The sequence below is a fragment of the Colletotrichum gloeosporioides genome (genome assembly GCF_011800055.1).
Source record: "Colletotrichum gloeosporioides strain Lc1 chromosome Unknown consensus_77, whole genome shotgun sequence".
Classification (NCBI taxonomy): Eukaryota; Fungi; Ascomycota; class Sordariomycetes; order Glomerellales; family Glomerellaceae; genus Colletotrichum; species Colletotrichum gloeosporioides.
This window is the reverse complement of record NW_025544722.1, coordinates 391,671-418,110: the sequence shown is the minus strand read 5'-3', so window position 1 is coordinate 418,110 and position 26,440 is coordinate 391,671. Positions and strand designations below refer to the sequence as shown.

At 56.0% G+C, this 26,440-nt stretch overlaps 8 protein-coding genes across 8 annotated transcripts; 3 read left to right on the top strand and 5 right to left on the bottom strand.

The window, feature by feature from the left end:
* Positions 1–3,181: 3,181 nt before the first annotated feature.
* GCG54_00007819 (uncharacterized protein) lies at positions 3,182–3,946 on the top strand (the record flags this gene model as incomplete). Its single annotated transcript, XM_045407796.1, has 1 exon — positions 3,182–3,946. One exon carries the CDS (start codon positions 3,182–3,184, stop codon positions 3,944–3,946), a length of 765 nt encoding a protein of 254 aa, XP_045259531.1.
* A 5,843-nt stretch (positions 3,947–9,789) lies between these two features.
* GCG54_00007818 (Regulatory protein AfsR) lies at positions 9,790–12,430 on the bottom strand (the record flags this gene model as incomplete). The annotated part of the gene is made up of 3 exons (XM_045407795.1): positions 9,790–9,822; positions 9,848–11,583; positions 11,785–12,430. The coding sequence occupies 3 exons, from the start codon at positions 12,428–12,430 to the stop codon at positions 9,790–9,792; spliced, it is 2,415 nt and encodes an 804-aa protein (XP_045259530.1).
* Positions 12,431–13,406: 976 nt separating this feature from the next.
* GCG54_00007817 (uncharacterized protein) lies at positions 13,407–15,326 on the bottom strand (the record flags this gene model as incomplete). Its single annotated transcript, XM_045407794.1, has 5 exons — positions 13,407–13,854; positions 13,908–14,237; positions 14,288–14,996; positions 15,052–15,144; positions 15,200–15,326. 5 exons carry the CDS (start codon positions 15,324–15,326, stop codon positions 13,407–13,409), a joined length of 1,707 nt encoding a protein of 568 aa, XP_045259529.1.
* A 1,316-nt stretch (positions 15,327–16,642) lies between these two features.
* On the top strand, positions 16,643–17,860 carry GCG54_00007816 (putative transferase CAF17; the record flags this gene model as incomplete). Its single annotated transcript, XM_045407793.1, has 1 exon — positions 16,643–17,860. One exon carries the CDS (start codon positions 16,643–16,645, stop codon positions 17,858–17,860), a length of 1,218 nt encoding a protein of 405 aa, XP_045259528.1.
* Positions 17,861–17,913: 53 nt separating this feature from the next.
* Positions 17,914–18,717, bottom strand: GCG54_00007815 (Pre-mRNA-splicing factor cwf23; the record flags this gene model as incomplete). Its single annotated transcript, XM_045407792.1, has 1 exon — positions 17,914–18,717. One exon carries the CDS (start codon positions 18,715–18,717, stop codon positions 17,914–17,916), a length of 804 nt encoding a protein of 267 aa, XP_045259527.1.
* A 1,237-nt stretch (positions 18,718–19,954) lies between these two features.
* GCG54_00007814 (uncharacterized protein) lies at positions 19,955–20,477 on the bottom strand (the record flags this gene model as incomplete). The annotated part of the gene is made up of 3 exons (XM_045407791.1): positions 19,955–20,102; positions 20,163–20,290; positions 20,415–20,477. The coding sequence occupies 3 exons, from the start codon at positions 20,475–20,477 to the stop codon at positions 19,955–19,957; spliced, it is 339 nt and encodes a 112-aa protein (XP_045259526.1).
* A 1,312-nt stretch (positions 20,478–21,789) lies between these two features.
* Positions 21,790–26,378, top strand: GCG54_00007812 (Peptidyl-prolyl cis-trans isomerase pin4; the record flags this gene model as incomplete). The annotated part of the gene is made up of 8 exons (XM_045407789.1): positions 21,790–21,883; positions 21,936–22,437; positions 22,488–22,763; positions 22,818–23,116; positions 25,792–25,937; positions 25,994–26,096; positions 26,163–26,299; positions 26,361–26,378. 8 exons carry the CDS (start codon positions 21,790–21,792, stop codon positions 26,376–26,378), a joined length of 1,575 nt encoding a protein of 524 aa, XP_045259524.1.
* GCG54_00007813 (uncharacterized protein) lies at positions 24,274–25,482 on the bottom strand (the record flags this gene model as incomplete). Its single annotated transcript, XM_045407790.1, has 1 exon — positions 24,274–25,482. One exon carries the CDS (start codon positions 25,480–25,482, stop codon positions 24,274–24,276), a length of 1,209 nt encoding a protein of 402 aa, XP_045259525.1.
* Positions 26,379–26,440: the final 62 nt, after the last annotated feature.

Here is a 26,440-nt window from a genome sequence, read left to right as displayed (position 1 = left end):
TCCGCAACTTGGGGAGCCAAATCGAAGGGGGTCACGCGTGAACCGGCGGTCTAATCCACCAGCCCGGCCGTCCGCCCTGCCGCTCCAAGTAGCGACCGCTTCCCACTGCTGCCATCGTGGCTCGGGTGCTGTCCTCCCCTCTCACAAGAGACGGCTGCAAACCTGCACGGTATTTTTCCTTCTGGAAGGGGGCCACAGCAGCTGATTCAATTGGCTGAACCGAACTCGCGGTGAACGCGAAAGGGGTTTACGAAGTATGGGCACGCTGTGTCGCGGCCACCATGCAAGCCACCTGTTCTGATGCCGTGGATTCGTACGTGGCCGTCCACGCGAATGCGCAGCAGAAGAGCATCAGTCCCGTTGACTCAAAAGCCGTCGTCCTTGCGACTGGCTGGTCTTGCTGCAGGTCGCATGCGACAGCGCGCCAGATTGGGCTTGGAGGGGAAACGGAATTTGGATGTGGCTTGACCCCTGCCAAAAGCTCCTGGCAGATGACTGATGAGTGATGAGCAATCCTGCTAGGATGAGTGTTTTTTTTTTTTTTTTTTGAGTTTCCTCCCTTTGCTCCGTGCCCCCGAGTGCGGTGCCGCTGGTCTCCGACAACCCCACGCCCAGAAGCAATCTCGGAGAGTAAACTTGCGAGAGAGGCTTTCTTTCGGCATGGGCAAAGTCGGAGACGGCCCCCCATCTGGATTTTTGTCATCACTTGACAGCTCCCGTGCGGAGCCAGGGTCCTCTTGCTTTTCGTCGGTATCCAGGGAGACGGGACAAGTCGGCGAACTGGTACGGCAGTATGACTGTTGTCGTTGCTCAATCTGACGGCAGCCCGTGCGAAACATTGGATCAATGCTCAAAGAAGCAATTGCGGGTTTCTTCTGCTTCGTTCGCAAGGAAGGGCGGCAGAGGGAGCGAAGGGCAAGGCGCCTCAAAGTGTAGGCAGACGCGAGGCTCCCCAACGGCGCCGCTGATGCAGCAGCTCCTGTGGATGCTCCGTCGCCCCGGGCAATTGACCAGTCGCGAAAGGTCGGCGTGGGGTACCAAGAGGCCGACTCATCACGACTGTGGCTGGTGTTCTAGGCATCACCGTAAAAGAAGGGACACCGCGAGAGCGAGTACGGCGTGTGCGTTACGCAGTAGCCTGTGAATCCCGTAGGCGTTATGCCCAACGCGGAGAGCAAATGTACCTCGCCCATTGGCTGCTGCTACGTTGCCCTCAGCCCTATTTCTCTTTCGGCGTGCTGTATCTGTACGTACACTCGGCACCCCTGCGCTTCTCTCTGTAATTACTGCTCGGGGCCACTCGTAAATCCGTACAGATCTGCTTCGTGTTCCTCGCAAGGTGCTGTGATTGGTGCGTGTCCGACAAAGCCAGTCAGCTGGTTAGATGGGCCCCAGTCTCAGGCTCGCACTCGCAGCCAGGTGAACGGAGCCGACGGGCGGGCTGTGCTGGTGCTGATGTTGATGCTGTGTTGTGCTATTCCGCCCAGCGCTGCCTGCCACAGTATTATCCATATTGGTGCAATGATTGATGATCGCGGTGCCCTTCGCGGCCCTCGGCGCCGTGCATGAGGCCTAGCGACCGACGGGGGTACGGATAGGTGCCCAGGTTGAGGTAGCAACCGCACTCGGTCTGCTCGTTTAGTCCTTTGGACAATTAGGCTTCGAGTACGGTACCTGCCCTGGCGTGGGGTAAGGCATTGCTGAAGGACTAGGGATTAGGAATTGGTAATTGTGCCAATTGCAGGCCTTGGCCTGGCGATCACGCCCAAACACCACCCCGGGCCAATATTGAGGCCGTCCTTCTTTCGCTTGTCCGCCTCAGCCTGTCACAGATGGCAGATGTGTCGAGAGTTACAGTTTCGAAGGGAGATGAGCCACGGCGATTGTGACGGGTGCGCCGAGGTAAGATGTGCGAATGCGCATAACCGCGTAACGGCCGAGGCGTAGGGGTCGTCGTACGTAAGGCACGCCCTTATTTTCACGGGTATGTAGTTCTCTATGCAGAGGTTTGTCAGATGAAATTGTGCATCGAGACTCGAGATGACGCGCTGGATGGGTAACGGGGATTGTGCTGTAGAGGCCGGGCCGCGGCGGTCGGCATGGGTAATCACTGAGCAGAACAGTCAGTACCTGGATGCCAATGGAATCACGGTGGAATCGGTGGTCGGTGCGGAGTTATGCCTATCCCCTATGTCCAAGGCCTCGGGTCGAGAGCCCGTGATGGCGGGAAGAGGGATAGCGGCCGGAGAGTTTGGACGGTCGACGTTGATGGAACTGATTGATTACAAGCACTGGCTGACAAAACGAGGTGTACAGTAACGGGGATAGCATTCGAAAAAGGTACGTATCGTTTGGCCGAGTGCGTCAGAGAAGAAACTGAGACGGGCTTGACGGGGGCAGCCACGTACCTGGCGCCGGACAGCGCTGGTAAGCTGGAAAGTCCGAACCACGACGGCAGACATGCCCACGGCGAGGCAGGTACCTACGGCAGGTAGGCGAAAGAGCGGAACAGTCAAGGTGAGGTGTGCTCTGTAATGGCAGCCTGTGGGTGCTGCGGAGGCTCGGGAAGCGCCTCGGGCTTCTGATGACAAAAGCCGCCCAAACTCCAAAGTCCACAAGCCCACACCTTTCCGCTGCAAGTGTGTGAGTCCTCAGCCTAAGCCTCTCCACCCGTCCACCCGTCCTCACACCCCCGTGGTCATCACCCCCCCTGCACCTGCACCTGCCACACACTCTCGACACCACACCCCTCCCCTTGTCACCGCTTCCTCACACACTTTTCTTCTCTCCGAGCCCGACAGTCCAGCGAAGCGGTCGAGGGAGTTAAAAGAAATCTGTTTCCCACCACGATCTAGATTCCCATCTTTCCAGTCCACCAGCTTCAGCTTCACAATCAACAGCCTCAGATTTCCAAAACAAGAAAGCATCTAACCCAACAAGCTTCAAACATTTAAACACATCCCATCCCCATATTTGGATATCTCAAGCTGTCTCCTCGCCTTACCTCATCAACCACTCCCGAGTCCAACCCGAGAAAAGCCCCTTGGAGAAGATTATCAAAGCTTCACACACCGGCAACACTAGCCTAGGCACCCCTGCACCACAACAACCCCCGATCTCGCTTTGAGTCATACCAGCCAAAATCGCGACATCAGTCACCGTCGGTGCAAAGTCACACAAAATGTCCACAACAACCACCCGTCCCCATACTCACTCTTCCTCCTCACCTCTGCACATCACCGCCCTCAAGAAGAAGATGAGCATCACTCAGACCTACTACCTTGCCCACAAGGCCCGGGCCAAGCTCTCATCTGAGGCTGCCCGCGCCGACCACGACCTCCGCCTCCTCGTCGGCCACGCCAACCTTCTCGACTCCCTGATGCTTGAGCTTGCCGATGCCGAGCGTGAGCAGGAGAGCTGGTTCAACCAATCCGTCCGCGGAGCCACCAAGAGCGAGGAGCGCCACGTGCAATGGGCCGACACCATCGTCGAGGATCCCGAGAATGACTGGGACGCCTCCGACTCGGATGACTCCTCAGTCTCTTCCGACGACGACTACGACGAGGAGGACGACATCGAGATGGCCGACACCGTCTCTCTCCGCCGCATGCCCTCCGGCCCTGCTTCCCCGAGAACAACAACCGTCTCCGTCTCCGAGGACTACGACATGGAGGAGGACGACCTCGAGGAGGACTACGCACAGCTCGAGCTTGTCCGCACGCCTTCCCACTCCAACAGCTCATCACCACCAGAGCTCGAGCACGACTCCGACATCTCAGACGACGAGTCGATGCCCCCATCACCGCCAAACGCAGTGCTCACCTTCTCCGAGAAGGAAGCCAAGGAAGAGATCTCACAACAACAAGACGGCGCCTTCTACTCCGAAGGCTACTACCTGCCGCCCAGGAACCCAGCGAGGCTTGTGTCTGCCATCTCAGTGTACTAGAAGTCTACACTCGGGACGTTTTCACTACTTCGACTTTGATTTGATCTCTTCTTTGGTTTTACAGCGAGCGTTTGCATAGCATGGCGTTATTACATATCGATACCAAGACCGGCATGGTTCATGATTTTGAACGGGCGGTCTACAAAAAGACAGCAATGTCCACTCAGGAATTTCCTCTCATCTCTACGGATTTACTACAATACTTTCCTATGTCGGAACCGGGAAGCAAGGCACGAATGGGTTGGTCGGGCGGGCCACATACGACCTTGATGGATAATGGATGGTCACTGGAATTACTTCTCTTCGGCTGCCGCTCCCGACTCCCCCGATCTCGGATCGCAGGAGCATCGTGGTTGAGTGGTTCAGCATTGTGTTACAGACAGATAGAACAGAGCCGCTGGGGTTGCAACAGTGCCCATCAGCGAGCAAAATATTCAATTGAAACAGATTTCAATCTGAACCCCCTTTCCCCTCGTCTTTGCTTTGCACACGTGAAAAGGTCACGATTGCATCATTACACTTCATTCGCCTCATCTCGGGGGTTGAAACTGGCTGACGAGTCATTCAGGCAGTCCACATGATTCAGCGGGAACGACAATGCGCTGCAGCGCAGCGAGCCAGCCAGCGAGAGAGAAAGCGCAGGCGACGGAACGCTTTACCTAAGCAGCAGAGACAAACCAACAGCCACAGCGATCTCGGCAGATCGGCGTCGCCCAACTTCCGTCCTCCCTGCTGCTTACCTCAGTCAGCTCTTCCCGCTGTCCCTCTGCAGCAGCACTCGACAGCCAAATTGTTCAACGAACCGACTGCCCCGACTTTCTATCGACACACCCTTGTCGAGCTCAGCAAGCCGTATTGCGGACGAATCACAATGGAGCCATGGCATTCGGACTTTGGCGGTGTGTTTTAACTCCCTCCAAAAGTCGGAATTACCAAAGGGCTGCCTGGAGCAAGCGAAAACCCCGACGCCAGTGATTATTCCCGTTGCGGCCGCTTCGAGCAGTCAATCGAAATTGTCATTTACAAGTCGCCGTCAATTACAATGGTACCGCGCAGGACCAAACGACAAGAGTTGCGCCGCTTCCCCGACGGATCTTAGGGATTGAGGCAAACGGCTACAAGTGCAATTTCGACCATGGTCTGATTGTTTCGATGGCGACGCAATAGCGGAAACGAGTGCGAACGATGGCGGACGGCAGAAGCAGCGAGAAAAGGCGGCGCAGTCGTGAGTCCTGAGCGATTACGACGATACGACACGAGTCCTACAGCGTGTGCACCCGCGGGATGAATCTAGCGGAGTGCGCGGCCTCGCGAGCAGATGCGAGTGGCCGAGGGGGAGGGGTGTGTGGCAGAAATCTAGCCCAGCAGCTGGCAGGCTGGCAGGCTTCAGTCAATCAGTCATCACTCTTCAGGACGGACGAATCCCGCCCGAATGGAGTCGGCGAGCCCAAGAAGGGGAAATTTTCGAGGGAGAGACCACCCAACGGAGCCCGTTCGACCTCCTCTCGGGGCCCGTGTTGCCTGCGCTCGGGCCGCCGTACACCACGTGTCGCCTCTCTGGCACACACCCCCAAATCTCCATCTCCAGCCCCCATCAACCGCCCCCTGCGACCATCATCCCAGCTGACATAAGGCGCAGCAAGAGCTGTGCAATAGATCTCGCTGAGATTGGAGATTGGAGATTAGGGACTGCTGAAGATGGAAAATGGCACGAGGTTCGCTTGGCTTTCTTATTGCGCGACCCAGGGTCCCGGTCTGGCATCTTACTGTGCCTGGTCGTGGCCGGACGAGATTGGGACTGCCAACCCCTCGTTGCTCACCTCACCGATCCTCCAATGCTGACACCAAACGCCAGGCGGATCAAGGTTTGTGTGATGAGCCGTTGTCTAATCTTACTGGCAGTTCAACCCGACAAACAGGGCTGAGAAGGAGGGCACGATTGCCGTTGGATAAATCGTCCAACCTTGAGAGCGCAGCGACAAAAAGAAAAAAAAAGAAAAAAAAAAAGAGTCCGACTTCGCTCTCGCGCAAACGGCACAAGATTGATTGAGCCGACCGACGATAGATAACGAAGAGGGGAAAGCAGGACGAATGGAAAATTTGACGATCCAGTGACATTTTCCCGCCCGCCATTCGGCCTTTGCATCCGATGCGACGCAATCAGAGCCCCCGCCTTTCCGTTCGCCAGTCTCGGCAAGCCTAAAAGTGTTGGTTCAGCTGCTCGGCGGGAATCACTTTAGCAGACGGCCAGCGACAGGCGACGCTTATTTGTTTCACCTGAGCAGAGCTGGCCCTTCCCGATCGAGTATCCTTTGCCCGCGAGAGAGATTGTCCGGAGAGGAGTCATGACTGACAATTTGCTGCTCGCACGCAATCAACCGAGTCAATCAGGTCTCGGAAGACAAGTTTCCCTGGCGTGCCCAGCTTGCCAGCGTCTAGGCTAGGTCTCCGCGCTATCCCACGCTTTCGATTCATGCCCCGTTCCACGATATCTCCCACACGCACTTGTTGACCGCCAACCGCTTCACCGTCCGCCAGCCCGCCGTTTAAAAAAAAAATTTGCTGCTGCCCTATCGTGGAGCTTCCGGGCTGCGGTTGAGAGAGGGCCTCAACACTGAACCGGGCAACGTAGGGCGGTGAAAGGGGGGTCCCTTGCCTGTGCCTGAGCCTAACAAGCATTGAAATGCGAAATTGGGCCAGCGCGTTGCCAGCACGCCAGCAGCCAAATTTCGCTGCAAAGTGCGTGCAGGTGACACGTTCACCCCGGATGAGACACTGGGCGTGGGGTTGACCCTATCTGCCTTGGCCCAGGTCGATCATCTGAGGCGGGATTGTGCAAGGCACAAGGCGGGCGTGTCTCGCACGCCATTTCGATCGCAATAGGAAACACTGATTACCTGCTGTGCGCGCTGCTCCCTCGCGATAAGTTGAATGCCACAATGATTATGCTGCTAGAGTCCTACAACGGGTCACGATGGCAGTCGCAGTGGCCCGCTAGGACTATCGAGCGATCTTGGCCTCGACGATCCGCTGATAAGGGCACGGCTTGGCTTCCGAAGAATAATGCTGCATCCTTCTGTGGTCTACGGGAGCCTTCCAACAGGCCGACCGACCGCCGCACCGCCCGCAGGCGGCAGCGCTGCAGCAGCCGACCCCGCTGAAGTCCCCCTCCGATCCGCTCGCCGCAACGAACTCCATCAGCAGGTTCACACACGCCCCCTTCTCCGCCCCTCCGCCGGGGTGTCTTGCGGCGAACTGACGAGATGCGGAAAGAATGTGAGTCTTTCGGCACCGGCGGGGCGGTGGGCTTCTTTCCATCCAGGCACGACGCACCCTCTGCGGGGGTGGACTTTTTTTTTTCTTCTCTGCGAAGAACCATGTCCAGCTGTGGGACGGACGCAAGGGCTGGGCGATGATTTTCATCGACCATCGTCGAAAAGGTGCAAGAGAAGCGAGGAGACGAGATCGAGCACGTCGTTCCAAGGCCCGGCTCTCCACCTCTTTGAGTCATCACGACGAGAGAGAATCGCGGCGTGCACAGTCACTCACACACAAATGTTACCTTCTCGAGTCCCACTCTTGATCCTCTGATGCGCGCATCTTCTGCTGCACACCCCGCTTGAGCTTGGCGTTGGAGTTAATCTCACTAAGTCCAGACCTTTTGGCCCCTCCGGCAAGATTCCATGGGGGTGTGAGTCTATCAAAAAAGATCTGGTGGGATTGATAATTGTGCAGTTGCTTGGGTAAGCCGAAGCCGAGCACAAGCCGATTATTCATCCAGGTACCAGCACGCAAGTGACGCGGACTCCACACTTTTCCGCGCGCTGGGTGCAGAGCGGGTGCGGCCGCGGCTGTTTGTCTGGCGGGCTGGCCTTGTCGGCCTGGGACGTGCTCTCTCTCCCCCTCGGCCGAACCAACGCCCACTGCCTGGGGACGAGTTCGATGCCGAGTGACCGAGGAGGGGTTCGACTACGGAGCCAGTGGGCTGGGATGGTTCACCGAGGTGAAGGACCCCCTTCAGACGAGACTTGAGACGGTTGCAACGGTTTGCGATGGCTTGGGGTTCTGATGTCAGAGATGTGAAGAGTCATGATGATGCTACTTTTCAAAATAAGAATATCTGAAGCAAACGCAAAGCCGATATAGAATCATGAACGTGCTCGTGAGATGCTTTCCCCTCAGCGCACCATGCACCGCCGTTGCTGTCTATCCGGGTGTTCCAGACCAACGGTTGCTTCAACCCATCAACTCCGAGAAAACAAGAGTTGGCCCGTCCGCGAGAACATGGTTGTGGCTGAACTGCAGCGGGTGCCTGGCAAACCGGTCTTGGGGACATACCCGGAATTAAGAACAGCTGTCATCCAGTAGCAGATGCATCATCCGGAACCCGATGGTGCGGGAGGGGTGTGTGAGGTGCGTGACGTTGACGATCTGTGTGCTTCGGATTTGGAGGGGTGATCTGGTGATGCTGGACGAGGTTTCGCTCTCGCGGTGTTGTTTGCCCGCGTATTCGACGGCGTGGGGGGTGGTGTAAGACCACGCGGACTGTGAGTGTGAGGGCCGCGGCGCGGAGCGGGATTCGAGTGTCACCCCGACGCCGACGAACACTCTGCTGTCAGTGTCATTGACTTTATCAGGCATGGGATGATCACTCTTTGCGCACAGGCCTGCCGGCCTCCCGGGACTTCAGCTCGGGGACATGCCAAAGTCCGGATCTCTCGCTGCGAAGGGGGGAGTCTCCACTGTTTAGACGTAATTCGAGTGCCAACAGGTCCCTTGCTTTAGCGTCGTCGCTCCTTTGTGGCTGACGCCAATGCCGAATCCGCGGGGCCCGGCAGTTTGGACCCTTGGAGAATGGATGAAGTCATTTGCGAGTTGATCTGGGGAGGAGATTGGTTCGGACGAGGTGTTTGGACAAGGTGTCCGTCTCGGAGGCGATGCTGTCATGGAAGGGTGATCGGCGGGTAGGGGATGATGGGCCGGGGTTGTTGACGTTGTGATTTTGGGTTTGGATCGATGAGAACGGTCTGCGGAGTTGGGTGCCGTTTATCAGGGTTGTGGTGCCGAGTGGTTGGGATTCAACGTCTGTCCGCAAAGGTTGTGATTGATCAGATTCAGCTCATCAGCTGCCTCGCGAACACGATTCAAGCCTCGGATCGGGTGTGGGCACCGAGTGTCGGCGGAGCGGAGCAGGCACCGGACGGGATGCATTCCGGGCCAGGATTCGTGCCGGTCAGTGAGGCTCTCCAAATTTATTCCTAGGTATTCAGAGCCAAAGATATATACATACGGCGCCACTACCTAAGCCTTTCTTATTCTTTCTCTACCACCTATTCTTTCAATCTTCGCAACTATCCTTTCACACTTCGCAAGTAGATCTTGTGCGAAGACAGTCTGGGAATGACTCTCGCCAAGACTTCTCCTTAGCCCGTCTACCATGTGGTTGATCAGAGTTTTGCCTTCTGTCAACCTCCCCGCCGCCAAGTAAAGCCCCGCAAGAGCACCTTTCCTTAGTAACAAATCCTCGTCTTCGTCTTCGTCTTGGATTCCTCGCCTCTTGGCAATGACTTTCTCAGTTGCTTCGAGCTCCCGACTTAACTTGATTGCATTCACCAACTGACCCTCCAATGCGTAGGCCATCGCCAACGATTCTTTTACGTTGAGATGGAATCGCTGCTGATGGAATTGTTGACCTGTCAAGCCTAGGCTACCCTCTGTTTCTTCTACAACAGCTGTAAGAGTCTGAATGGCGTCGTCAAACCGACCGTTGCGCATGTACGCAGTTCCAAGCGCCGACCGAATTTTTAGGAGCTGCAGTTGCGAAAAGACTTGGCATGATGCCGTCAGTTCTTCTCCCAGTATACATTCCAATACCTCTATCGCCTTGCTGGGCTGACCTACGGCTTTGTAGGCTGACGCAAGCTGTCGTTTCACCTTCAAGAGTTGTAATTTGTCGTCATGCCCCGTCTCATTGTGATGTACAAGAGCCCCCTCCAGCATGTCGATGCATTCACTGTGTTTTCCGGTGTCGAGAAGTATGCTCCCCAGATCTACCTTTGCTTGTAATACCCAAGTGTGCTCATGAACGTCGAATTTTCTCAGCCTTTCCGCCAATATAGCGGCCCGGTCAGAAGCTTCGTTCTTTTGATCCGCTGAGAGGTATGCCCAGATGAGATTCAGCTCTGCTTTGATCTCATCTGCTGGGTCAGTCCGACGTGAACGTCTTGTCTGTTCAAGGACAAGCTCTGCGATTTCGACTGCTCGTTTTCTCTGTCTGAGCCCCAACTCAGAGAGAGACTCGATCAGAAGCTCCCGTGTAAACATGATGACCGGTTCGTCTTTATTCCACCACCTTTCACACAGTTCGAGTACGCGTTCGACTATTTGCGCAGACTCGTGATATCTGCAGTCACAGTATAGGAACAAGACAACATAACAGCCCAATTTCCATGCTTTCACAGTCAGATCGACCTCGACCATGTCTATTGACATCAGAAGTCTGCAAGCATGCGGGAGGTACGCCCACCATTCCTCAATAATTTCCTCAAGTGAGTCTGGCAGCAATTGAGCCAGACGAATTACAGCAGCTTCGGTGGCGGCTTTGAAACCCTTCATTTCTCTGAGCCAAACTCCCGCGGCCAAGTGAACAAGGCTGTGCATATCGAACGTCTGTCGCATATCGCCTCGATCACGGATGAAGGCGTAGCTCAAAAGCGTTCCGATAGCCTGATCCAAGTCAATCTCATTTGTGAAATCAGGAAGTATCGTTCGTGGTATGCCTTTTGGCTCAATCTGAGAGCAAAATGATAGCAGAGTGGCGGCTTGCGGGTGATGTGTGTTGATTTGTTCGAATGATATTGCCCATGTGGTCAAGACGGAAGCCGTCGCTTTTCCAGTTGCCATCCGCTGCTGAAGAAGCTTGATCAAATTTTCGTCGGTGCCAGCCATAAGATTGACGTAGTCGCTTGTGGACTTTCTGTTTCTTTTCATATAAGCTGCAGCATGGGCGATAGCAAGCGGCAAGCAAGTGAGCTTCTCCAGAAGAATATCAACCATTCCGTCTGGCTCTGACCATCTGTTCTTGCCAATAAGCCTGGCTAAGAGGCTCTTTGCGTCGTCTTCGTTCATGGCCTCCACATCGATCACATTCCCTTGCGAGACGCACTGGGCCACATCCCATGATCGTGTTGTGAACAGCGTGAGACAGCCATCGTCTCGTGGAAGTACGCTATTTCCATCGCTATCATTACGCATATACTCGAGCATAGCTTCGTCGTCAGCGTTGTCAATGATGAAAACCCAAGGGCTAGCAATTCCGGAGGATAGATATCGTTGCAACGCCGTCTTCACCCCAAGGCCCTCCGAACAGTCAAGACCAACTTTGTGAGCAATATCTCCGTAGGATTTATCAATGCTCCCGCTGCTCAAAGCTGACATCCAGAGTACGGAGTGATCTGGCATGGTGTCTTTGACCCAGTGGGCGAAGCTGAGCGCGATCTCGCTCTTGCCCGCGCCGCCCAAGCCGCAGAGAGCGACTGATTCGCACTCCTTGTCCCGTAGTATTGTTTGAAGTCTCCGCATGATTTCCGAACGGCCAACAAAGTTCAAATTCTTCCCATTAGGAATGTGATGCGATGCTGCTCAGCTTTGTCAGCACGCCATAGCTTCTGTCAGATCGCCCGTTGGAGCAGCCAACTCACGCTTGGATTTGCCTTGATACCCATGTTTTCTCTTCGAAGGTCGCGACAGACAAGTATGGTCAAGTTGATCAGGACAAGAAACTGTGACGTTGATTAAACTCTATGTTTGGCAAGATTGATGTCTGTCCTAGCTCTTACCAAATGTCAAGGTCCCAACGTTCCCGAAAGTATTCCCCGAGTTATTCCCTGTGTTCAGTACACCACCAGACATGTTATACTGTGTGCCTGTGGCGTGGTCCTGATTCGTTTGCTGCGCGTAGATTGCTCCCATCTCAATCTCGGAATCATCCAGGGATGGGTCCACTTCTGAAAGTGAGTTGATGGCCTCTTTGATCTCGTCAAGGTCATCGTTGAGACTGAAGACTTGGCTCATGGCCAGGATCCGCATACGGTCCAAAATTTCCTTCATCAGGCCCTCCACACGATCAGCCTGCATGCCACGCATAGCTTCACGGTACCAGGCCCGGGCCCTCTTCCAAGTCTTGTCGGCGTCTCGATCCTTGCATTTTTCCTCGAGTGTGGCGAAGATCTTCTGGAGTATCTCGACTTTGTCGTGGCAGGTGTTGATGGCCTCGCGGATAGAGGCGCTGTTCTCGTCGACACTAGGATCTATCCGTTGGATTCTTTCATAGACACGTTGAAGAACACCCCGGACCAAAGGGAGATTTTTGTTCACCTCGTCGAAAGCCTTCGGAAGGTTCTGGATCTTCTTGATGGTCTCGTAGGCGCTGGCAACCGCCCCAATGATGCCAATGGTTGAGCTGATTACACTGAGAGGATCCATCTTGGAAGCCAAGGTTCAAAGATGGGAAAGGCTGCTGTGACGTGAAGCGCCTGAGATGCAGGGGAAGAAGACGAGGAGTTGCTCCTGGGTGTTAGGACTTCAGCTTGTTGGAAGGGTGCTTTCAGCTGAGTTTTATACCCTGGTCCCAACCGCCGAGGTCAGGGAGCGTGCCGGGGATCAATTGGCTGCTGCGCTCGTCTTCTGCATGCCCAGCCTCACCAACAGCGTCTCATGCGGCGCAGCAACACCGAATGTAACTCGGTCTCTAGTGGGCTTACAACACAAGATGCATATCTAATCATTAGTTCTCTACAGATTGAGGATGCAGTGAAGTTGGCTAGACCTAGTATCATTATCGTTAAGGGGAAACATGCGTTGAGGTTGCGTCTGGACTTCAGACAGGTCATGTCAGGTTCCTAAACGAAGCTCACTTACAGCCGATGGCATGTGAGATTAATCATTATCAGTAAGTCCGTCTCAGTCTGAAGCTATGATGAAGATTCCAGGAGCCGCCTCATCTCCTCACGCCTTCCGCCATCTGCAAAAGGTCTCGAATATCGTCATCTTCTGGCAGCTAGCTCTCTGCCGCCGCAAAAAGACTGTCCAGCTGGTCAGCTCAGGTCTACGTGCCCATTGTTGGAAAGAGAATTATGCCTGCCAAGACCCGCCTTGCCTTCTTACTAGACACCCATGAAAGCAATTTTTGCACTCGAAAAATCTGCGGATGACCTTCACCGAGCGTTCTCTCCCGTACCTTTTCAACGTATAGGTTGCATGCAAGTGTGCCTCTGCCTCTGAGACAGGCACGAGTTTTCCGTGGCGCGATACGGGATACCAACCGGAGCTGCCTCCTTGGCGGTTGTCAGGTCCTCGAGAGTTGAAAATCATTATAAACTAGTTGTCTACAGTCTAAAGGTATCTCATGAAGGTATATTTACCGCTTCGGCCATTTCCTCCCTGTTACAGTCACTTTCCATCATTTATGTGTTCCCGACCCATCAAGCTCGTACATCACCCTAGGATTGGCATCCAACTCGGGAGGATGCATCATCTTGGGCACGTCAGGGGGAGGCGTCCGTCCACTCTCCAACTCCGAGGCCGCAATCGTCGCCGAGGGCGGCACGGGAGAGTAGCCATGCTGAGGAGCATAGGGCTGCGCCTCCGCGACGGCGGGCTGGTTCGCGCTCTGGGCCTGCCTCTTGCGCCTCTTCAGCAGGCAGAAGGCAGCCAGGCCGATCGCCGCGATTCCGGCCACACCTCCGACGACTCCACCAGCAATCGCGCCCGCGTTCGAAGAGCTGGAGCCCGAGTCGCTGGAAGAGCCGCTTCCGGAGCCGGAGCCAGATCCTGAACCGGAGTCGGAGCTGGATCCATTGAAGAGAGCCGCGACCTCGTCACTCGTATAAGTCACGCTCGAGAGTTTGCTTCATCCACGTTAGTTACACCATCTCTCAACTTCGGCGCAAACAAAACTTACCCGTCGTCGTACCAAGCCTGCACGGTGTCCGGCGTCTGGTACGCGGCGGCGCTGGGGTTGTAGTTGTCGGTCCACTTCAGCTCCGTCATGTCGAAGATGCCAATGCCCTGCGGGAACGGGTCCTTGTTCGCAAAAAACTTTGTGGACTGCACGAAGCTGCGGTTGATGCCGCCGACGGTGATCATCTGGCGCTGCCCGCCGACCGCGCAGCCCATGGCGTCGCGGGGGCTCGCGGACGTGTAGTCGGCCTTTGTCCAGAAGAAGCCGGGCAGACTCAGGATCCAGACCTCGTCGAAGGAGGTGCTTCCGCTGCTGCCTCCGAAGATGAAGCTACGCACTTGGTCAGCATTTACTGACATCTCGTTGTCTCGGCGACCTACATCTCATATGTGTTGTTCTGTCCCTGCGCCCCCACTGCGCAGTGCCATTGCCGCGGCGCGGGCGGTGTTCCCGACGTCTTTTGGGTGTACCACTTCTTCGTCACGGGGTCCATAAAGTAGAGCGTGTCAAAAGCTTGAAGCGCGACATCATCCGAGGCCACACCCTCCCCTACGGTATATGTGCCTCCGCTGAAGAGCATGACAAGCCCGTTATCACCAAATGTCGGGATGTACTGCGCCGCGCCGCCGGCTATGGTGCCGTACGGCGAGTACGGGGCGTCGGTGTGGTTCGTCCACGCCTGCGTCTGGTTCGCGTAGTTGAACTCCAGGAATCCCGGCACGGGGCCGGCGGGCGTGGGGTCGGACGTCGACTGGGAGTAGCCGCCAAAGTAGAAGCCCGACTCGGGCGTGCTCACGAAGACGCCGCCCTGGGAGCGCTCGAAGTCGAGAAAGGTGCTGTGGCCGGGCTTGATCTCGGTGTTCCAGGAACCGCCGCCCTTGTTGTCGGGGTTGAACCTCCACAGCTGGGCGCTGGGAAGCGGGTTGTCGTACGAGATGAAGCCGCCCCAGATGTAGAAGATGCCGCTGGAGTTGTCCTTGAGGATAGCCTGGCGCATCATCGTCGGCGCGTCGGTCTTCTTGGTCTCTGTGAAGGTCACATTTGAGGGCGTCCAATATGACGTGAGGTCAATTGACAGCGTGCTGTTCACTATTGGCATAGTTTAGTAGGGCGGTCGATGGGGTGGCCGACGGAGCAGACGAACTTGGGTTTGAAGCACGGTATGTGAGGTTCTTCCCGTTCACCAGCTGTGAAACTTCGCCGCCGTCGATGTAGAGATAGTTGTCGATTACGGTTGCTGTTTGCCGTCAGCGGTCGCGATTCTCACCCCAGTATAGTGGGCAGGGACATACTCCTAGCAAAAGCCCTCCTCACGAAGTTATCGACGGACGGGACGTCTGATACCTGCGCGGCGGTTTGCGCATAACATGTTGTCGCAAGCTGCCCAGCGGCGAGCAACGCCGTCCACCGTGAGACCATGATTAGAGAGAAACTCGGGCCACCTCGAGATATGGCGTTCTTTCGCGATAAAAGACCGCGGTCGTGGTAGCTGCGGGGGACCGAGTCAAAGTGATGGCGATCTCTTCGTCCAAACAATCAAGCTTCGAGACCACAAACAACGCTGTTCCAATCCGTCCATCCGGCGATCACGAAGGATTCAACAGCAGAGTTCGCGCCAGGGAGAGAAAAGGCGGGAGAGAAGGATGCGAGGGGGGCAACCCTCACAGAAAAGTCACCAAAATGTAAGACGGATCGGCAAAACAGACGGCCAGGCTAGCTTCAATCTACGGATACTAGGGTTCCGCTCCGTGTCGAACTGCATTGGAGCATCAGCTTCAGTCCCTGACGCCGACATTTCATATCGAATGGCATACCACGCAGGAGCGGCCAGGATGCCGATCCTTTACCGCGACTCTGTGGGTGCATCTTGGTCGAGGTGTCTCGCGTGCCTGGCTAATGGGAGTCGTCTTTCACTTGGGGGTCGCACCAAAGTCCCCCGGCTAGCGGGCACTTAGCACTCATAGCCACGGGGCGTCAGACGGCTAGCGCAATCCTGCGCCCACAGAGCGTGTAACCGTAATCATGGCGATTGGCGCTGCAACGGCCAGGGTTGCGATATCCTGGGAAATTTGGGAGCCCACTGGAGCGCATGCGGTTGCATCGATCCCCTTCAGCCTTGCCCGGTGGTGTGGTTGCCGGCGGTTGTTTGGGGCTGTTGCGCGGGACAGACGGGAGTGGCTGCGCTGGCTGTGTCTGAGTGCATGAGACTGCGTCACTTGCTGCGAGGAACATTTTTGCCAAGGCGATTTGGGGCACAATCTTGCATCGTTCCACAGAGTTTCCAATCTGAGAGAATATCGTGTGTTGTTGGGGAGGTGAGTCTCGCGATGCTCAGTTGTGGAGTTGCTTGCAGCTTCAAGTTGCAGTTCCATTGTGCTAGGCAGCAACTCAATGTTCAAGCACAGGCCACGTACGTCCAGGGATAGCCCTGAATGGATTTCCAGTCCCTTATCCGCTGGCCCTCTATCCGAAAATTCAGCAGAGGCCGGGAAATAATCGGACTTACAGCGGTCATCCGATTGCCCATTCCCGGCCAAAGCCCGTGCGTCCCGGACGGCTGGCAGTGCGTCATTACAAACCAACCCTGGAACAATTTTCTTTCCAGCACCCGATAGCTATCGTGGGGCACAGGACTCGAACCCACGCGCCTCGGACTTCGATTCGACCGAGCAAACCTCTTTCCAAGCTCCGGAAGCTGCAAAAGTTGTGTACGAGTTCACACAAAGCTCCAAACAATGCACGGAATCCCTCGACTCGCCGCGCGCAAGCAGCTGTCCGCAGCCGGCTTCGTCTGCCGGAGCTGTCGACAGCAGCAGCAGCGACAACGCCGCCCGTACTCGAGCAACATCAGCCCACCACCGCCGGCACCGCCCGCCGCCGGCTTCACGGCCCTCCCCTCGCGCCGCCTCATCTCCGTCGCCGGCCCGGACGCCGCCAAGTTCCTGCAGGGCGTCATCACCGCCAACATCGCCTCCAAGGAGGCCCGCGCGCGGGAGACGGGCTTCTACGCCGCGTTCCTCAACGCCACCGGCCGCGTGCTGCACGACGTCTTCATCTACCCGGACACCGCCGGTCTGGGCGGCGGCGCCGCGGCCGGAGAGCAGCAGGCCGGCACGCGCTTCCTGATCGAGGCCGACGCGAATGAGGCCGAGAGGCTGGCGAAGCACATCAAGCGATACAAGCTGCGCGCCAAGTTCAACGTGCGGCTGCTGGCGGTGGACGAGGCGACGGTGTGGCATGCGTGGGACGACAGCGGAAAGCCCGTCTCGTCCGATGCGGCGACCTCGAGCACGCTGACGCGAGACCCGAGGACGCCCGGTTTGGGGTACCGGTTGGTGCGGGGCAGGGATGCGCCGCCGCAGCTGGATCTTGAGGCTACCACGGAGGATAGCTACACCATCAGGCGATACTTGCAGGGGGTTGCCGAGGGGCAGGATGAGATCATCAGGGAGCACGCGCTGCCTCAGGAGACGAATATGGATTACATGAACGGCATCGATTATCACAAGGGTTGTTACGTCGGACAAGAGCTCACGATCCGGACGAAGCACCGCGGAGTGGTGCGCAAGAGGATACTCCCATGCATGATCTACGATGTGGATAGAGCTGCGCCCCAGACGCTGCAGTATAGACCGGACGAGGATGCGAATCACGGTCCCGAGGGTCTGCCGGCAGAGACGATCCCGAGAGAGACGAGTATCGGCCGCTCTGGCAAGAAGGGCAGAAGCGCGGGCAAGTGGCTCAAGGGCATCGGAAACGTGGGCTTGGGACTTTGCCGGCTAGAGATCATGACGGACGTCGTCCTCCCCGGCGAGACGGCCGCGTCGACGTTCGACCCCGCCAACGAGTTCATGCTACAGTGGGGCGAAGAGGACAAGAGCAACGCGGTGAAAATCAAGGCATTCGTGCCTGAATGGCTGAGGAATGGGTTGAACGAGGCACCTGCCCAGTAGAGAAGTCAGTGCCATTCCTGTTGTAGAATAGAAAAAGGGGTATAGTTGTATAATCAAGCCGTCGCCGCCTCTCCCTCCGCCGTTTTTGTTGACGTCTCCGTCCCGGGTGGTGCATTTGTGGCCTCCGCTGCCTTCATGGCTTCCTTTCGCCTCTGCGCTTCCAACATGCGCGCCTTGAGATCTTCCCATTTGGGCGGTGCTCGAGGAGCAGCGGGTGCCGGTGCTGGCGCAGGCACTGGATCGGGAGTCGGGGCGCCGTCTGCCTTGCCCTTCTTCCGAGCCTTCTTCTCAGCCTTCAGCCGCCTCTTCTCGTCCAGTTGCCTCTGCAGCTCTGCCAGCTTCTCATCGTATTCGTCCGGCTCTCTCTCCCTCTCCATGCGCTCCAGCTGCTCCTTCTTGAATCGTTCGGCCTCCTCGGCCATCCGCCGCTGGCCCTCCGCACGAAGCCGGGCCTTCTCGCGCTCCATCTCCCGTTCGCGCTCTTCCTTGTCGAGACGCTGCCTCTTGGCCTCCTGCTCAGCGGCCTCGAGCTCGTCGATGACGCGCTTGCGGGCCCCCTCCACGCGCTGGCGCTCAGCCTTGCGCAGGAGGGCCGCCTTGCGCGCATTGTCGTATGCAGCGCGGGCGGCGGTATCTAGGAGGATGTCGCGGGCATTCTCGATGAGCTCCCACTTCTCAGGGTCGAATGCGTCCTTGGTCTTGTCGGGATGGTACTTGAGGGACTGTTTGCGCCACGCGCGCTGGATTTCCTTCTCGTCCTTCGCGGACGCTTCGATTTGGAGTAGCTCGTAGAGATCGACATTGTTTGTCGAATATTCCTGCGCCTTAGCGAGGAGGTCCTTGTTGCTGTCTACCATTTCCGGATATTCGTTGGCAGGTAGGTGTTGCGATGTGAAAGATGTTGAACGACGGAAGAGTTGAAGACTGCCAAGATAATCCGGTGGTCGCGTAAGAAGGTGGCAGGTGGCACGGGCGCTCTAGAAAGGTGGGTCTGGAATTTACGTCCGTACACCAACACCAACGCCTTCAGTGATTCCTGTTTCTTGCACCACCATCTCTTGCACCATCGACAGAAATCCATGATGAATTCGCTGTTGCGCATTCTTGCGTTTCCTTTTGCCAAGTTTCGTCCTTAAAATCCTATTGCAATATTCTAATTCTCTGCAGATCCTGAGTCAAACGAATCTTCGACTCAGTCGATTCGGCCATGCTGAGTTTCTTACCTCTAAGCAACGTGATTACGGGCCTCATTCTGCGGCTCAGTATTCACAACCTCAACGCAGAGGTTCTTCAAATTCATGTGAAAATGTCTTAGGCTTCAATTGCACATATTATCGAAGAATCGCCTTCAGACGCCTTCTCTCAGAAGCTACTGTTCCTTTGAGTTAGACGGCATCGTCGGGCTCTGTGGATGGCGTTCCGGCAGCGCCTGGCTTGAAGTACTCCCGTACTCCAGCAAACCACAGCGCCAGACACATGGATCTGCACACTCTGCTCGATCTTACGTCCGTACACCTTCGCCGTTGCTTGGCGGCGGTTCTGATCTGATCTAGAAACCACATGGCATTTTCAACCGTTCTGCAAGGATGCGATGAATGGTTTGAATCCCCATCAACACTTGGGTCCATGATGTCTCGGAATGTGTAGGTTTCCACGCAAGTCTACTCATGTCCACAGCTCTACTCCGTAAATTTGAGCATGGCAATTACATACTCAAATACAGATCACAGGTTACTGGACTTCCGTTCGCCCGACGATGACCCAGATGCAGTCTTACACAAATCACTCCCATTTCTGCTCCGCAGCAGGCAAATCACCCTCCCTCAAAGTCATGCTATTCATTCTCCAACCAGTTCCATGCCTATGGCTGACTCCCTGGCGTTGCTGAATGTGCACAGTCTTTGTTTTCGCCCACGAGTTCAACCTCCCTACTTGACCTGATGCGGCCTGTTGCCATTCGCCCTCGAGGGAGGCTTCTCAGGCATCTCGCCAACCCCTTTTCGTCCGAGGCCTGCTCAAGTGGAAAGCTCAGAAAGACACGCGAGAGCCATCGTGCCCCCCAGTTCACTGGCCACGGTTCTCACAGCCCTCGTGTCAAATTTTGGAGCGCTCGTATCCAGCACCAGGGTTTGTGTGGATGACCTTGACGCTCTCGACTAGCTCGCCAGTCTCCATGGCTTTCACGAGAGCGACGACGTCGGGACCACCCATGTGTTTGTTCAATGCATCCTCGTCAGCGTATCTGGTTGGGATCGTCAGTTGATCTCCCGCTTCCGCCGACGTCAGGAGTTCTTCCACTTACGTCTCCCTCACGACGAACTCCTCGAGACCGCCGTTCTTGTCCTTGAGCCCCCTGTGGATCTCGTAGCGCAGAGTGCCTGGCTCGCTGGCTTTGGAATAGTTGACGCAGTTGCTGAAGAGCTGGAAAACCTGGTTTCAGGACGTCAGGACTGCGCTACTCGTCTCGGGGTGAGACAGGTGGCCGCTGAGACGCCCGCTGGGGGGTGAGGTAATGGGTGCACACAAGGCAGCATGCCGACCGGGTCGCACTCACTTGTTCCGCCTTACCCGGCTTGGGAGTGATGACAGCCGTTAAGTCGAGGAGTTGGGTGGACATGGTGAGGGCCACACCTTTGTCCCGAGGCGTCGGGTAGATTGGGCAAGATTGGGTTGAGAGTTTGACTCTGATGCAAGTCGACCGGGTTGGTGGCCGCCACTGATGAGTTCAGTCAAGTATGGTGAAAAGTCTCGACTGCAACGTTGGTAGACACGAGCAGCGACAAAAAGCGGCTTGATCTCGGTTTCGGTACCATCTGAACCTTGGGCGGAAGTTGTCAAAGACTCTTAAATGGCACTAGGTGTTCGGGGACCACAGACACTCCGTGTGGAGGCCGGAAAAGGTTAACCACTGCCGACCCGGAAGCGAACTACAACTTTTCCGGAGCAAAACCACATGGCACGGCGAGGGACCGAATGGCCGGGCGGGGGTCTTGGCCTTTCCCGTGCTAGCCCGTCCATGCAGTGGCAGCGTCTTGGCCAACACCAGTCGCTGAGTTTGACTAGATGTTTGATCTGTAACACAATGTCTTGCAGCATCGCCGGACTGGGAATAACCTCACAGGCAGATGACGCCCAAGACGTATGCAACGAGCAAGTCGGAGTCTTGGAGCTCTCCGACAGAATGTTTCAGCACTCCCACGTTCCTCTGAGAAATCCTGAGACGTCCCCCGAGATACTAGCGGCTACCTCAAGTGCGGCTTTCCACTGCCACCAGTCTGGAACACCCTGAACCATCGGGGCGCCTTCCCAATTGCTCTCAGAAGCCACCCAGCACACCGGATCCTCGATGGCTTGCGGGCCCCCACCTCCACCGGCTTGGCAGTTTTCGATGAGATGAAGATTCCTCAGCGCCACTGACTCCCCGAAAACTTCGTTGTCAACCCGAACCAAACCCTCGGTAGCGTGCGCCACCAGCTGAAATGATACGATGAACTCATCGTTGCTGGTCCCCGATCTGAGACCTGCCACCCAAAGCTCTGGGTCCAACGGATTCTGCTTTCCCCTTTCGCATGTTTGTCTCATGGCAAGTGTCTTCGGGGGTCTCAAGCCAAACCGCCTTCCGAACGAATCCGCATCGCTCCAAACCCCCTGCGTTGGTCCAGGGGCGCACACTTGGCTAGTTCAAACGCCATGTTTTCTTCCCTTCATACCATATTCGCATGTCCTACTTTTCATATAAGCTTCGTTTCAATCCTCGTCAATCTTGGAATTCCATTTGGCCTTCATCCTCAGCCTCAACAGCCAAGACTGCCAGCGAGCCCAAGAACACTAGACACCATCAACGTGTAGATGCAAACTCCAACATCCACGAGTATCCACAGTACGACACCGATTCCCTAAAAGATCAGCTTCATATCATCAGCATCGCCATGTCGCCTACTCAAGTCATGATGAGGCCATGCCGTTCGCCCTTCCAGCTGGACGGATCATCAGAGACATACTTCATGAGGTACCCTGGATCAGGTCAGCAACCCCGGCATCCGATAGCACCCACCACGTTCTAATATGCCAGCAGCCGCGCTCCCGTCTCCTTCGGTTGAGCCTCTCCCCACCAAGCAGGAGCTCCTCGAACTGTGCGACACCGTCCGAACCTCTCTCCGCCAAAACAGAAGCCTGGGCCTCAATGCAGACAGGATCCAGAGCCTCCTCGAGAGGGCTCTCAAGGAAGAGCTGCGCCACACCCCGATCCTCGATTTCGAGACTCTCCAGTACGCCCGCCTCGACAGGCTCCTCGCCGACATCCTCGACCCCGCCAACCGTCCTTCACCGCTACCTCTCCGCTTCCGTGCCGACATGGCCGTCGCCGAGAGCTTGCAAAAGATGTGGCGCGCGCGCTTCCGCGACCAGTACTTCGCCATCGACCAAGTCCGCCAGCGCAGCCTCTCCGTCGGCGGCGAGATGCGCGACATTAGCTTTACCGCTACCGGCAAGGATCCCCTCGAGTCCTGGACCGTCCAGGCTAGTTGCCGAGACCCCATCTCCGAGCTCGAGGTAAACCAGCAGTTCGAGCCTGGCCAGTTAGTAATTGCCCATCTTCATCACATGCACTCATACTTACAAATCGCAGCTGGTGGCTGAACCTGGCCTGCGCCCACCGCGACGGCATCCTTGGCACCGCAGTCGAGAAGCCTACCAAGAGCAAGTACGGCATCACTGCCCTTCCTCTCCTCACCGGCCGGGAGGAGCACATCCGCGGAAACCTCTACCGATACGTCCGCGAGGGTCGTCTGTCCGACATGCACGTCTCCCTCCTCACCCAAGTCGGTACCCAGATCCGCATCCTCAGGGGCTACCGCCTCAAGAGCACCCTCGCTCCCCAGGCTGGTGTGCGATACGATGGCCTGTGAGTATTATTACTTGCTCACACTCTTCTGATCTTCGACTAATCAGACATTAGATACACCATCCGCCAGTACGGCAACAAGCTGGACGCCACCACCGACAAGTACCGCCTCGAGCTCCTTCTCGAGCGTGTTAACGGCCAGAAGGACCTCGAGCAGGTGCAGCAGATCCCCCGCCCGTCGCAGATCGACGACTGGCAGGCGTTTAAGAAGGTCGAGGCCGAGATGGTCCGCCAGCGCAAGGGGGACGACGGCCTGCTCGACTTCAAGATGCGCAAGGAGGAGGAGCGCATCGATCGCGAGCACTGGAGGCGCGCGAGCGAGTTCAAGGCCTCTCTTTGCCAGGAGGGATGCGGTCTGGGACTCATCATGCCTGTTTGAACCGGAAAGAAACTCAAAATGGAGGAAGAAGGCAGCGCTGGGTCTTGATTGATTTCTCACGAATACCCTGTATTACCTACGACATCTGTACCACTACTACCTTATGATTAATGATGACGAATGATGAACCATGCCCGAGCTTTTGATCTACTGTGCCCTCTTGCTTGATATGTCTAGCCCGGCAAGATATCTGCTTCGATAGCGGCGATTGTACGACGGAAAAGCTACGGGCAGTCTTCAAGCTGTAATCGACAAAAACAATCATCGTTTACAAGCCTTACAGATGCAGTGGCTGTAGTAATAAAAGTACGGCAGAACAGGACCGGAAGATGAAGTAGGTGGTGACGATTAAGAGGCGGCGGTCAGTGGGTTGCAATATGTCCCGTAGAGGACAGGAACAACAATTTTCAAAATTGAATTAGACGAATTCAATGCGCAATCATTCAGCAGTTACTATGAAAATAGAATTGAAACATACAGTTATACAAGTCTAAATGTGCAACTCGTGGCCAAAGATGCATCCTGAGAAGCGTGTGGGCCGATTTCCCAAAACGCCGAGGTTTGCTGTTCGAGGCCCCCATCGCGCAGTTTTCATTTCAATTTTGCTCCCTCAAAGAGTGTGATGCGAGGAATAAAAATTACATCGTCGTGATCGCAAGAATCAGGAGAAGACGATGCAAAAGAAACACAAAAAAATTGGTAGCTTCTCTTTGATTGAGCGTGTCATCCTTAGTGCAGGGGCCATGCTAATCTTCTCTGTATCGTTTCAAATTGACCAAATGCCCGAAGGCGAAAGAAAGACAACACAAACCGATACATAAGGGCAGTTGGGCATGTGAGTCAGCAGGGTGGTGGCGACAGAAATTGGCCAGTGCTCGCGGTTGCCTGAGGTGCTACCTTACTGCTGGAGAACCCGGCGAGAACATCCCCAAGGTGTTTGAGGTGGTTAGCCTGAGGTACCTACACCTTGAATTGGTTACCCAGCTGATAGGCAATCGGTTACACAGAGTGACCCACGCTCTGGTCGAATCGACAGTCTGCACTTGGACCGAACTTGGAACATCCACTCACCCTAGACAACGTGAGCAAGCTGGTTTTTAAACAAATCATTGTATTGAGTACAATTGCTGTTCAAAGAGGAGGCAGTCCAAATGCGGCGTCGGTGTGTGTCGTCTGCCGGCGAGTGCTCCCCAGGTCCAGATTCTCTTCAACCTCTGTCAGGATCTCCTGGCTCAGCAGGCTACGCCATGTATACATCTTGGACGGCTCCCCTTTCGCGCTAAACGGATACCCTGTGGGAGACATTAGCTCCATCTTCACCAACTTGTCGTACTCCCATATGAACAGCCCCAGCCGGCGGAATGGTTGCAGAGGAACACCGCGGATGGGCGAGGGCGGGAAGTGTCGGAGGCGTATGTTTGCGTAAACCCATCCGACGGGGTTTTGACTCATTAGATAGCCACGGGTATGGCCTGCCGGCTCGTCGACTGCAAGAGGGGGCGCGGGTTCCGGCCATTCCGTGACTGGAGCCGTTGTGGTCGGACATGGCAGACTCCACGAGCTGCTTTCCCCTTGGATGCGGTCGACGAAGTCCGACACCGTGAAGAACTCCTCCTTCTCATAACGCAACGCGCCGTACAGGCCCTCCGCAGAGACCGGCCCGCGTTGCTCGTCCATCTTCCAGCCTAGGCGGTTCTCTGAGGTTGCCCGTTGGAGCTCGTACAGCAGCTGCAGCCTCCAAAACCCACGCGTCACTCTGTGCTCTTCGATCCAGACGGGAGGGCCAATGTCATCGGGACTGTACGGGCGGCCCGCGTAGCGATTCTTCCATGTCTTGTACACCCACCCGCGCATGTCGCCTTCTGCGTGCGAGGGAGTTGCCGAGAGCCATTGTTCACGGTAATAGGAGAGACAAGCTGGGGTCAGATAAGCAATTCGGCGAGCGATCTGAAGGAGGCTTCTGACGGCTCCTGGTTTTTGGCGCTGGTAAGTACGGGTCAGAGGTGGGATGCTGCTGTAGAACTGTCCCCGGCCGCTGTGTTGCATGTGATGGTTGGCCCGCTTGACGAAGGCATCAAGGGATGTTGCCGGTGGGTCATTTGCTGTCGATGTTCGGACAATGGCGACGAGTCGGATTAAGCCAAACACTTGGGGCGCTGTCGAGTTTGCCAGGACGTGCTCGAAAGCCTCAGGGCCCATGGTCGGGCTATCAAAGATGCGGGATACAGACGGAGAAGCCGTGATGAGATGATAGAGTGTCCTGAGATCGGCAATGTATGAGATGACCTCTGACAGAATCTCAGTCGGAAGACTGTCCAGTGAAGCGGGCGTCAACGCCATGACGACTGAGATTCTTGAGTCACGACGTGTTTTTTGATGGACGATATGGATCGCTGCTAGATAGTGAGGAGGTGTTTGTTAGCTTTAGAAAGGCCATGTTTGAGAAATGGAGCGCGTCCGATGATAGCGTGAGACTCGTGGTGTTGCTCTCCGACATGGCGGCGGCTCGGGTCATCTCCCCCGCATTTCGTCACACCCCTCTCCCAGGGTGTTGGTTGGTGGGGTGAGAGCAGAGGGTGTGCCTTAACCCCCACCACCACATGCGGCCAACCCAATTTTCAACACCACCATCACGCCAACTTCACGCAGCCAGCATGGGTAAAAACGACAAGAAGCCCGCCGACAAGAAGGACGGCGGAAAGTCCGGCGGTGGCAAGAAGGGAGGCAAGGGCGAGAGCGAGGACAAGGGCGGCAAGGCGAAGGGCGCGCAGTCCATCAACGTCCGCCACATTCTGGTGAGCGCAGGCTTGAGTTGAGGGGTTGCGGAGATTTCATCTGACGCGTGGTTCAGTGCGAGAAGCATGGAAAGAAGGAGGAGGCGATGGCCAAGATCAGGGACGGTGCCAAGTTTGACGAGGTTGCGAGGGAGTTCTCTGAGGACAAGGCCAGGCAAGGTAAGAAGCGAACGACTGGGTGACTCACCAACCGCATGAGGGGTAATGACTCTGATCGCTCGATAGGAGGCTCGCTGGGTTGGAAGACGAAGGGTAGCTTGGACCCCAAGTTCGAGGACGTCGCTTTCGCTCTAGCGACAAGCTCAACGTCAAGCCCCGTCATTGGGGAGGCGAAGACGGAGTTTGGTTACCACATCATCATGGTTCGTACACTGATTACAATCGTCTCTAGGTGTTGTTGCAGACATACTGACCTACGTCCAGGTAGAGGGAAAGAAGTAGATTCCCGGGCAGCGGCCCACATCGATAGCATCACATCACTAAAAGCATCCAAAAGTGCGCGA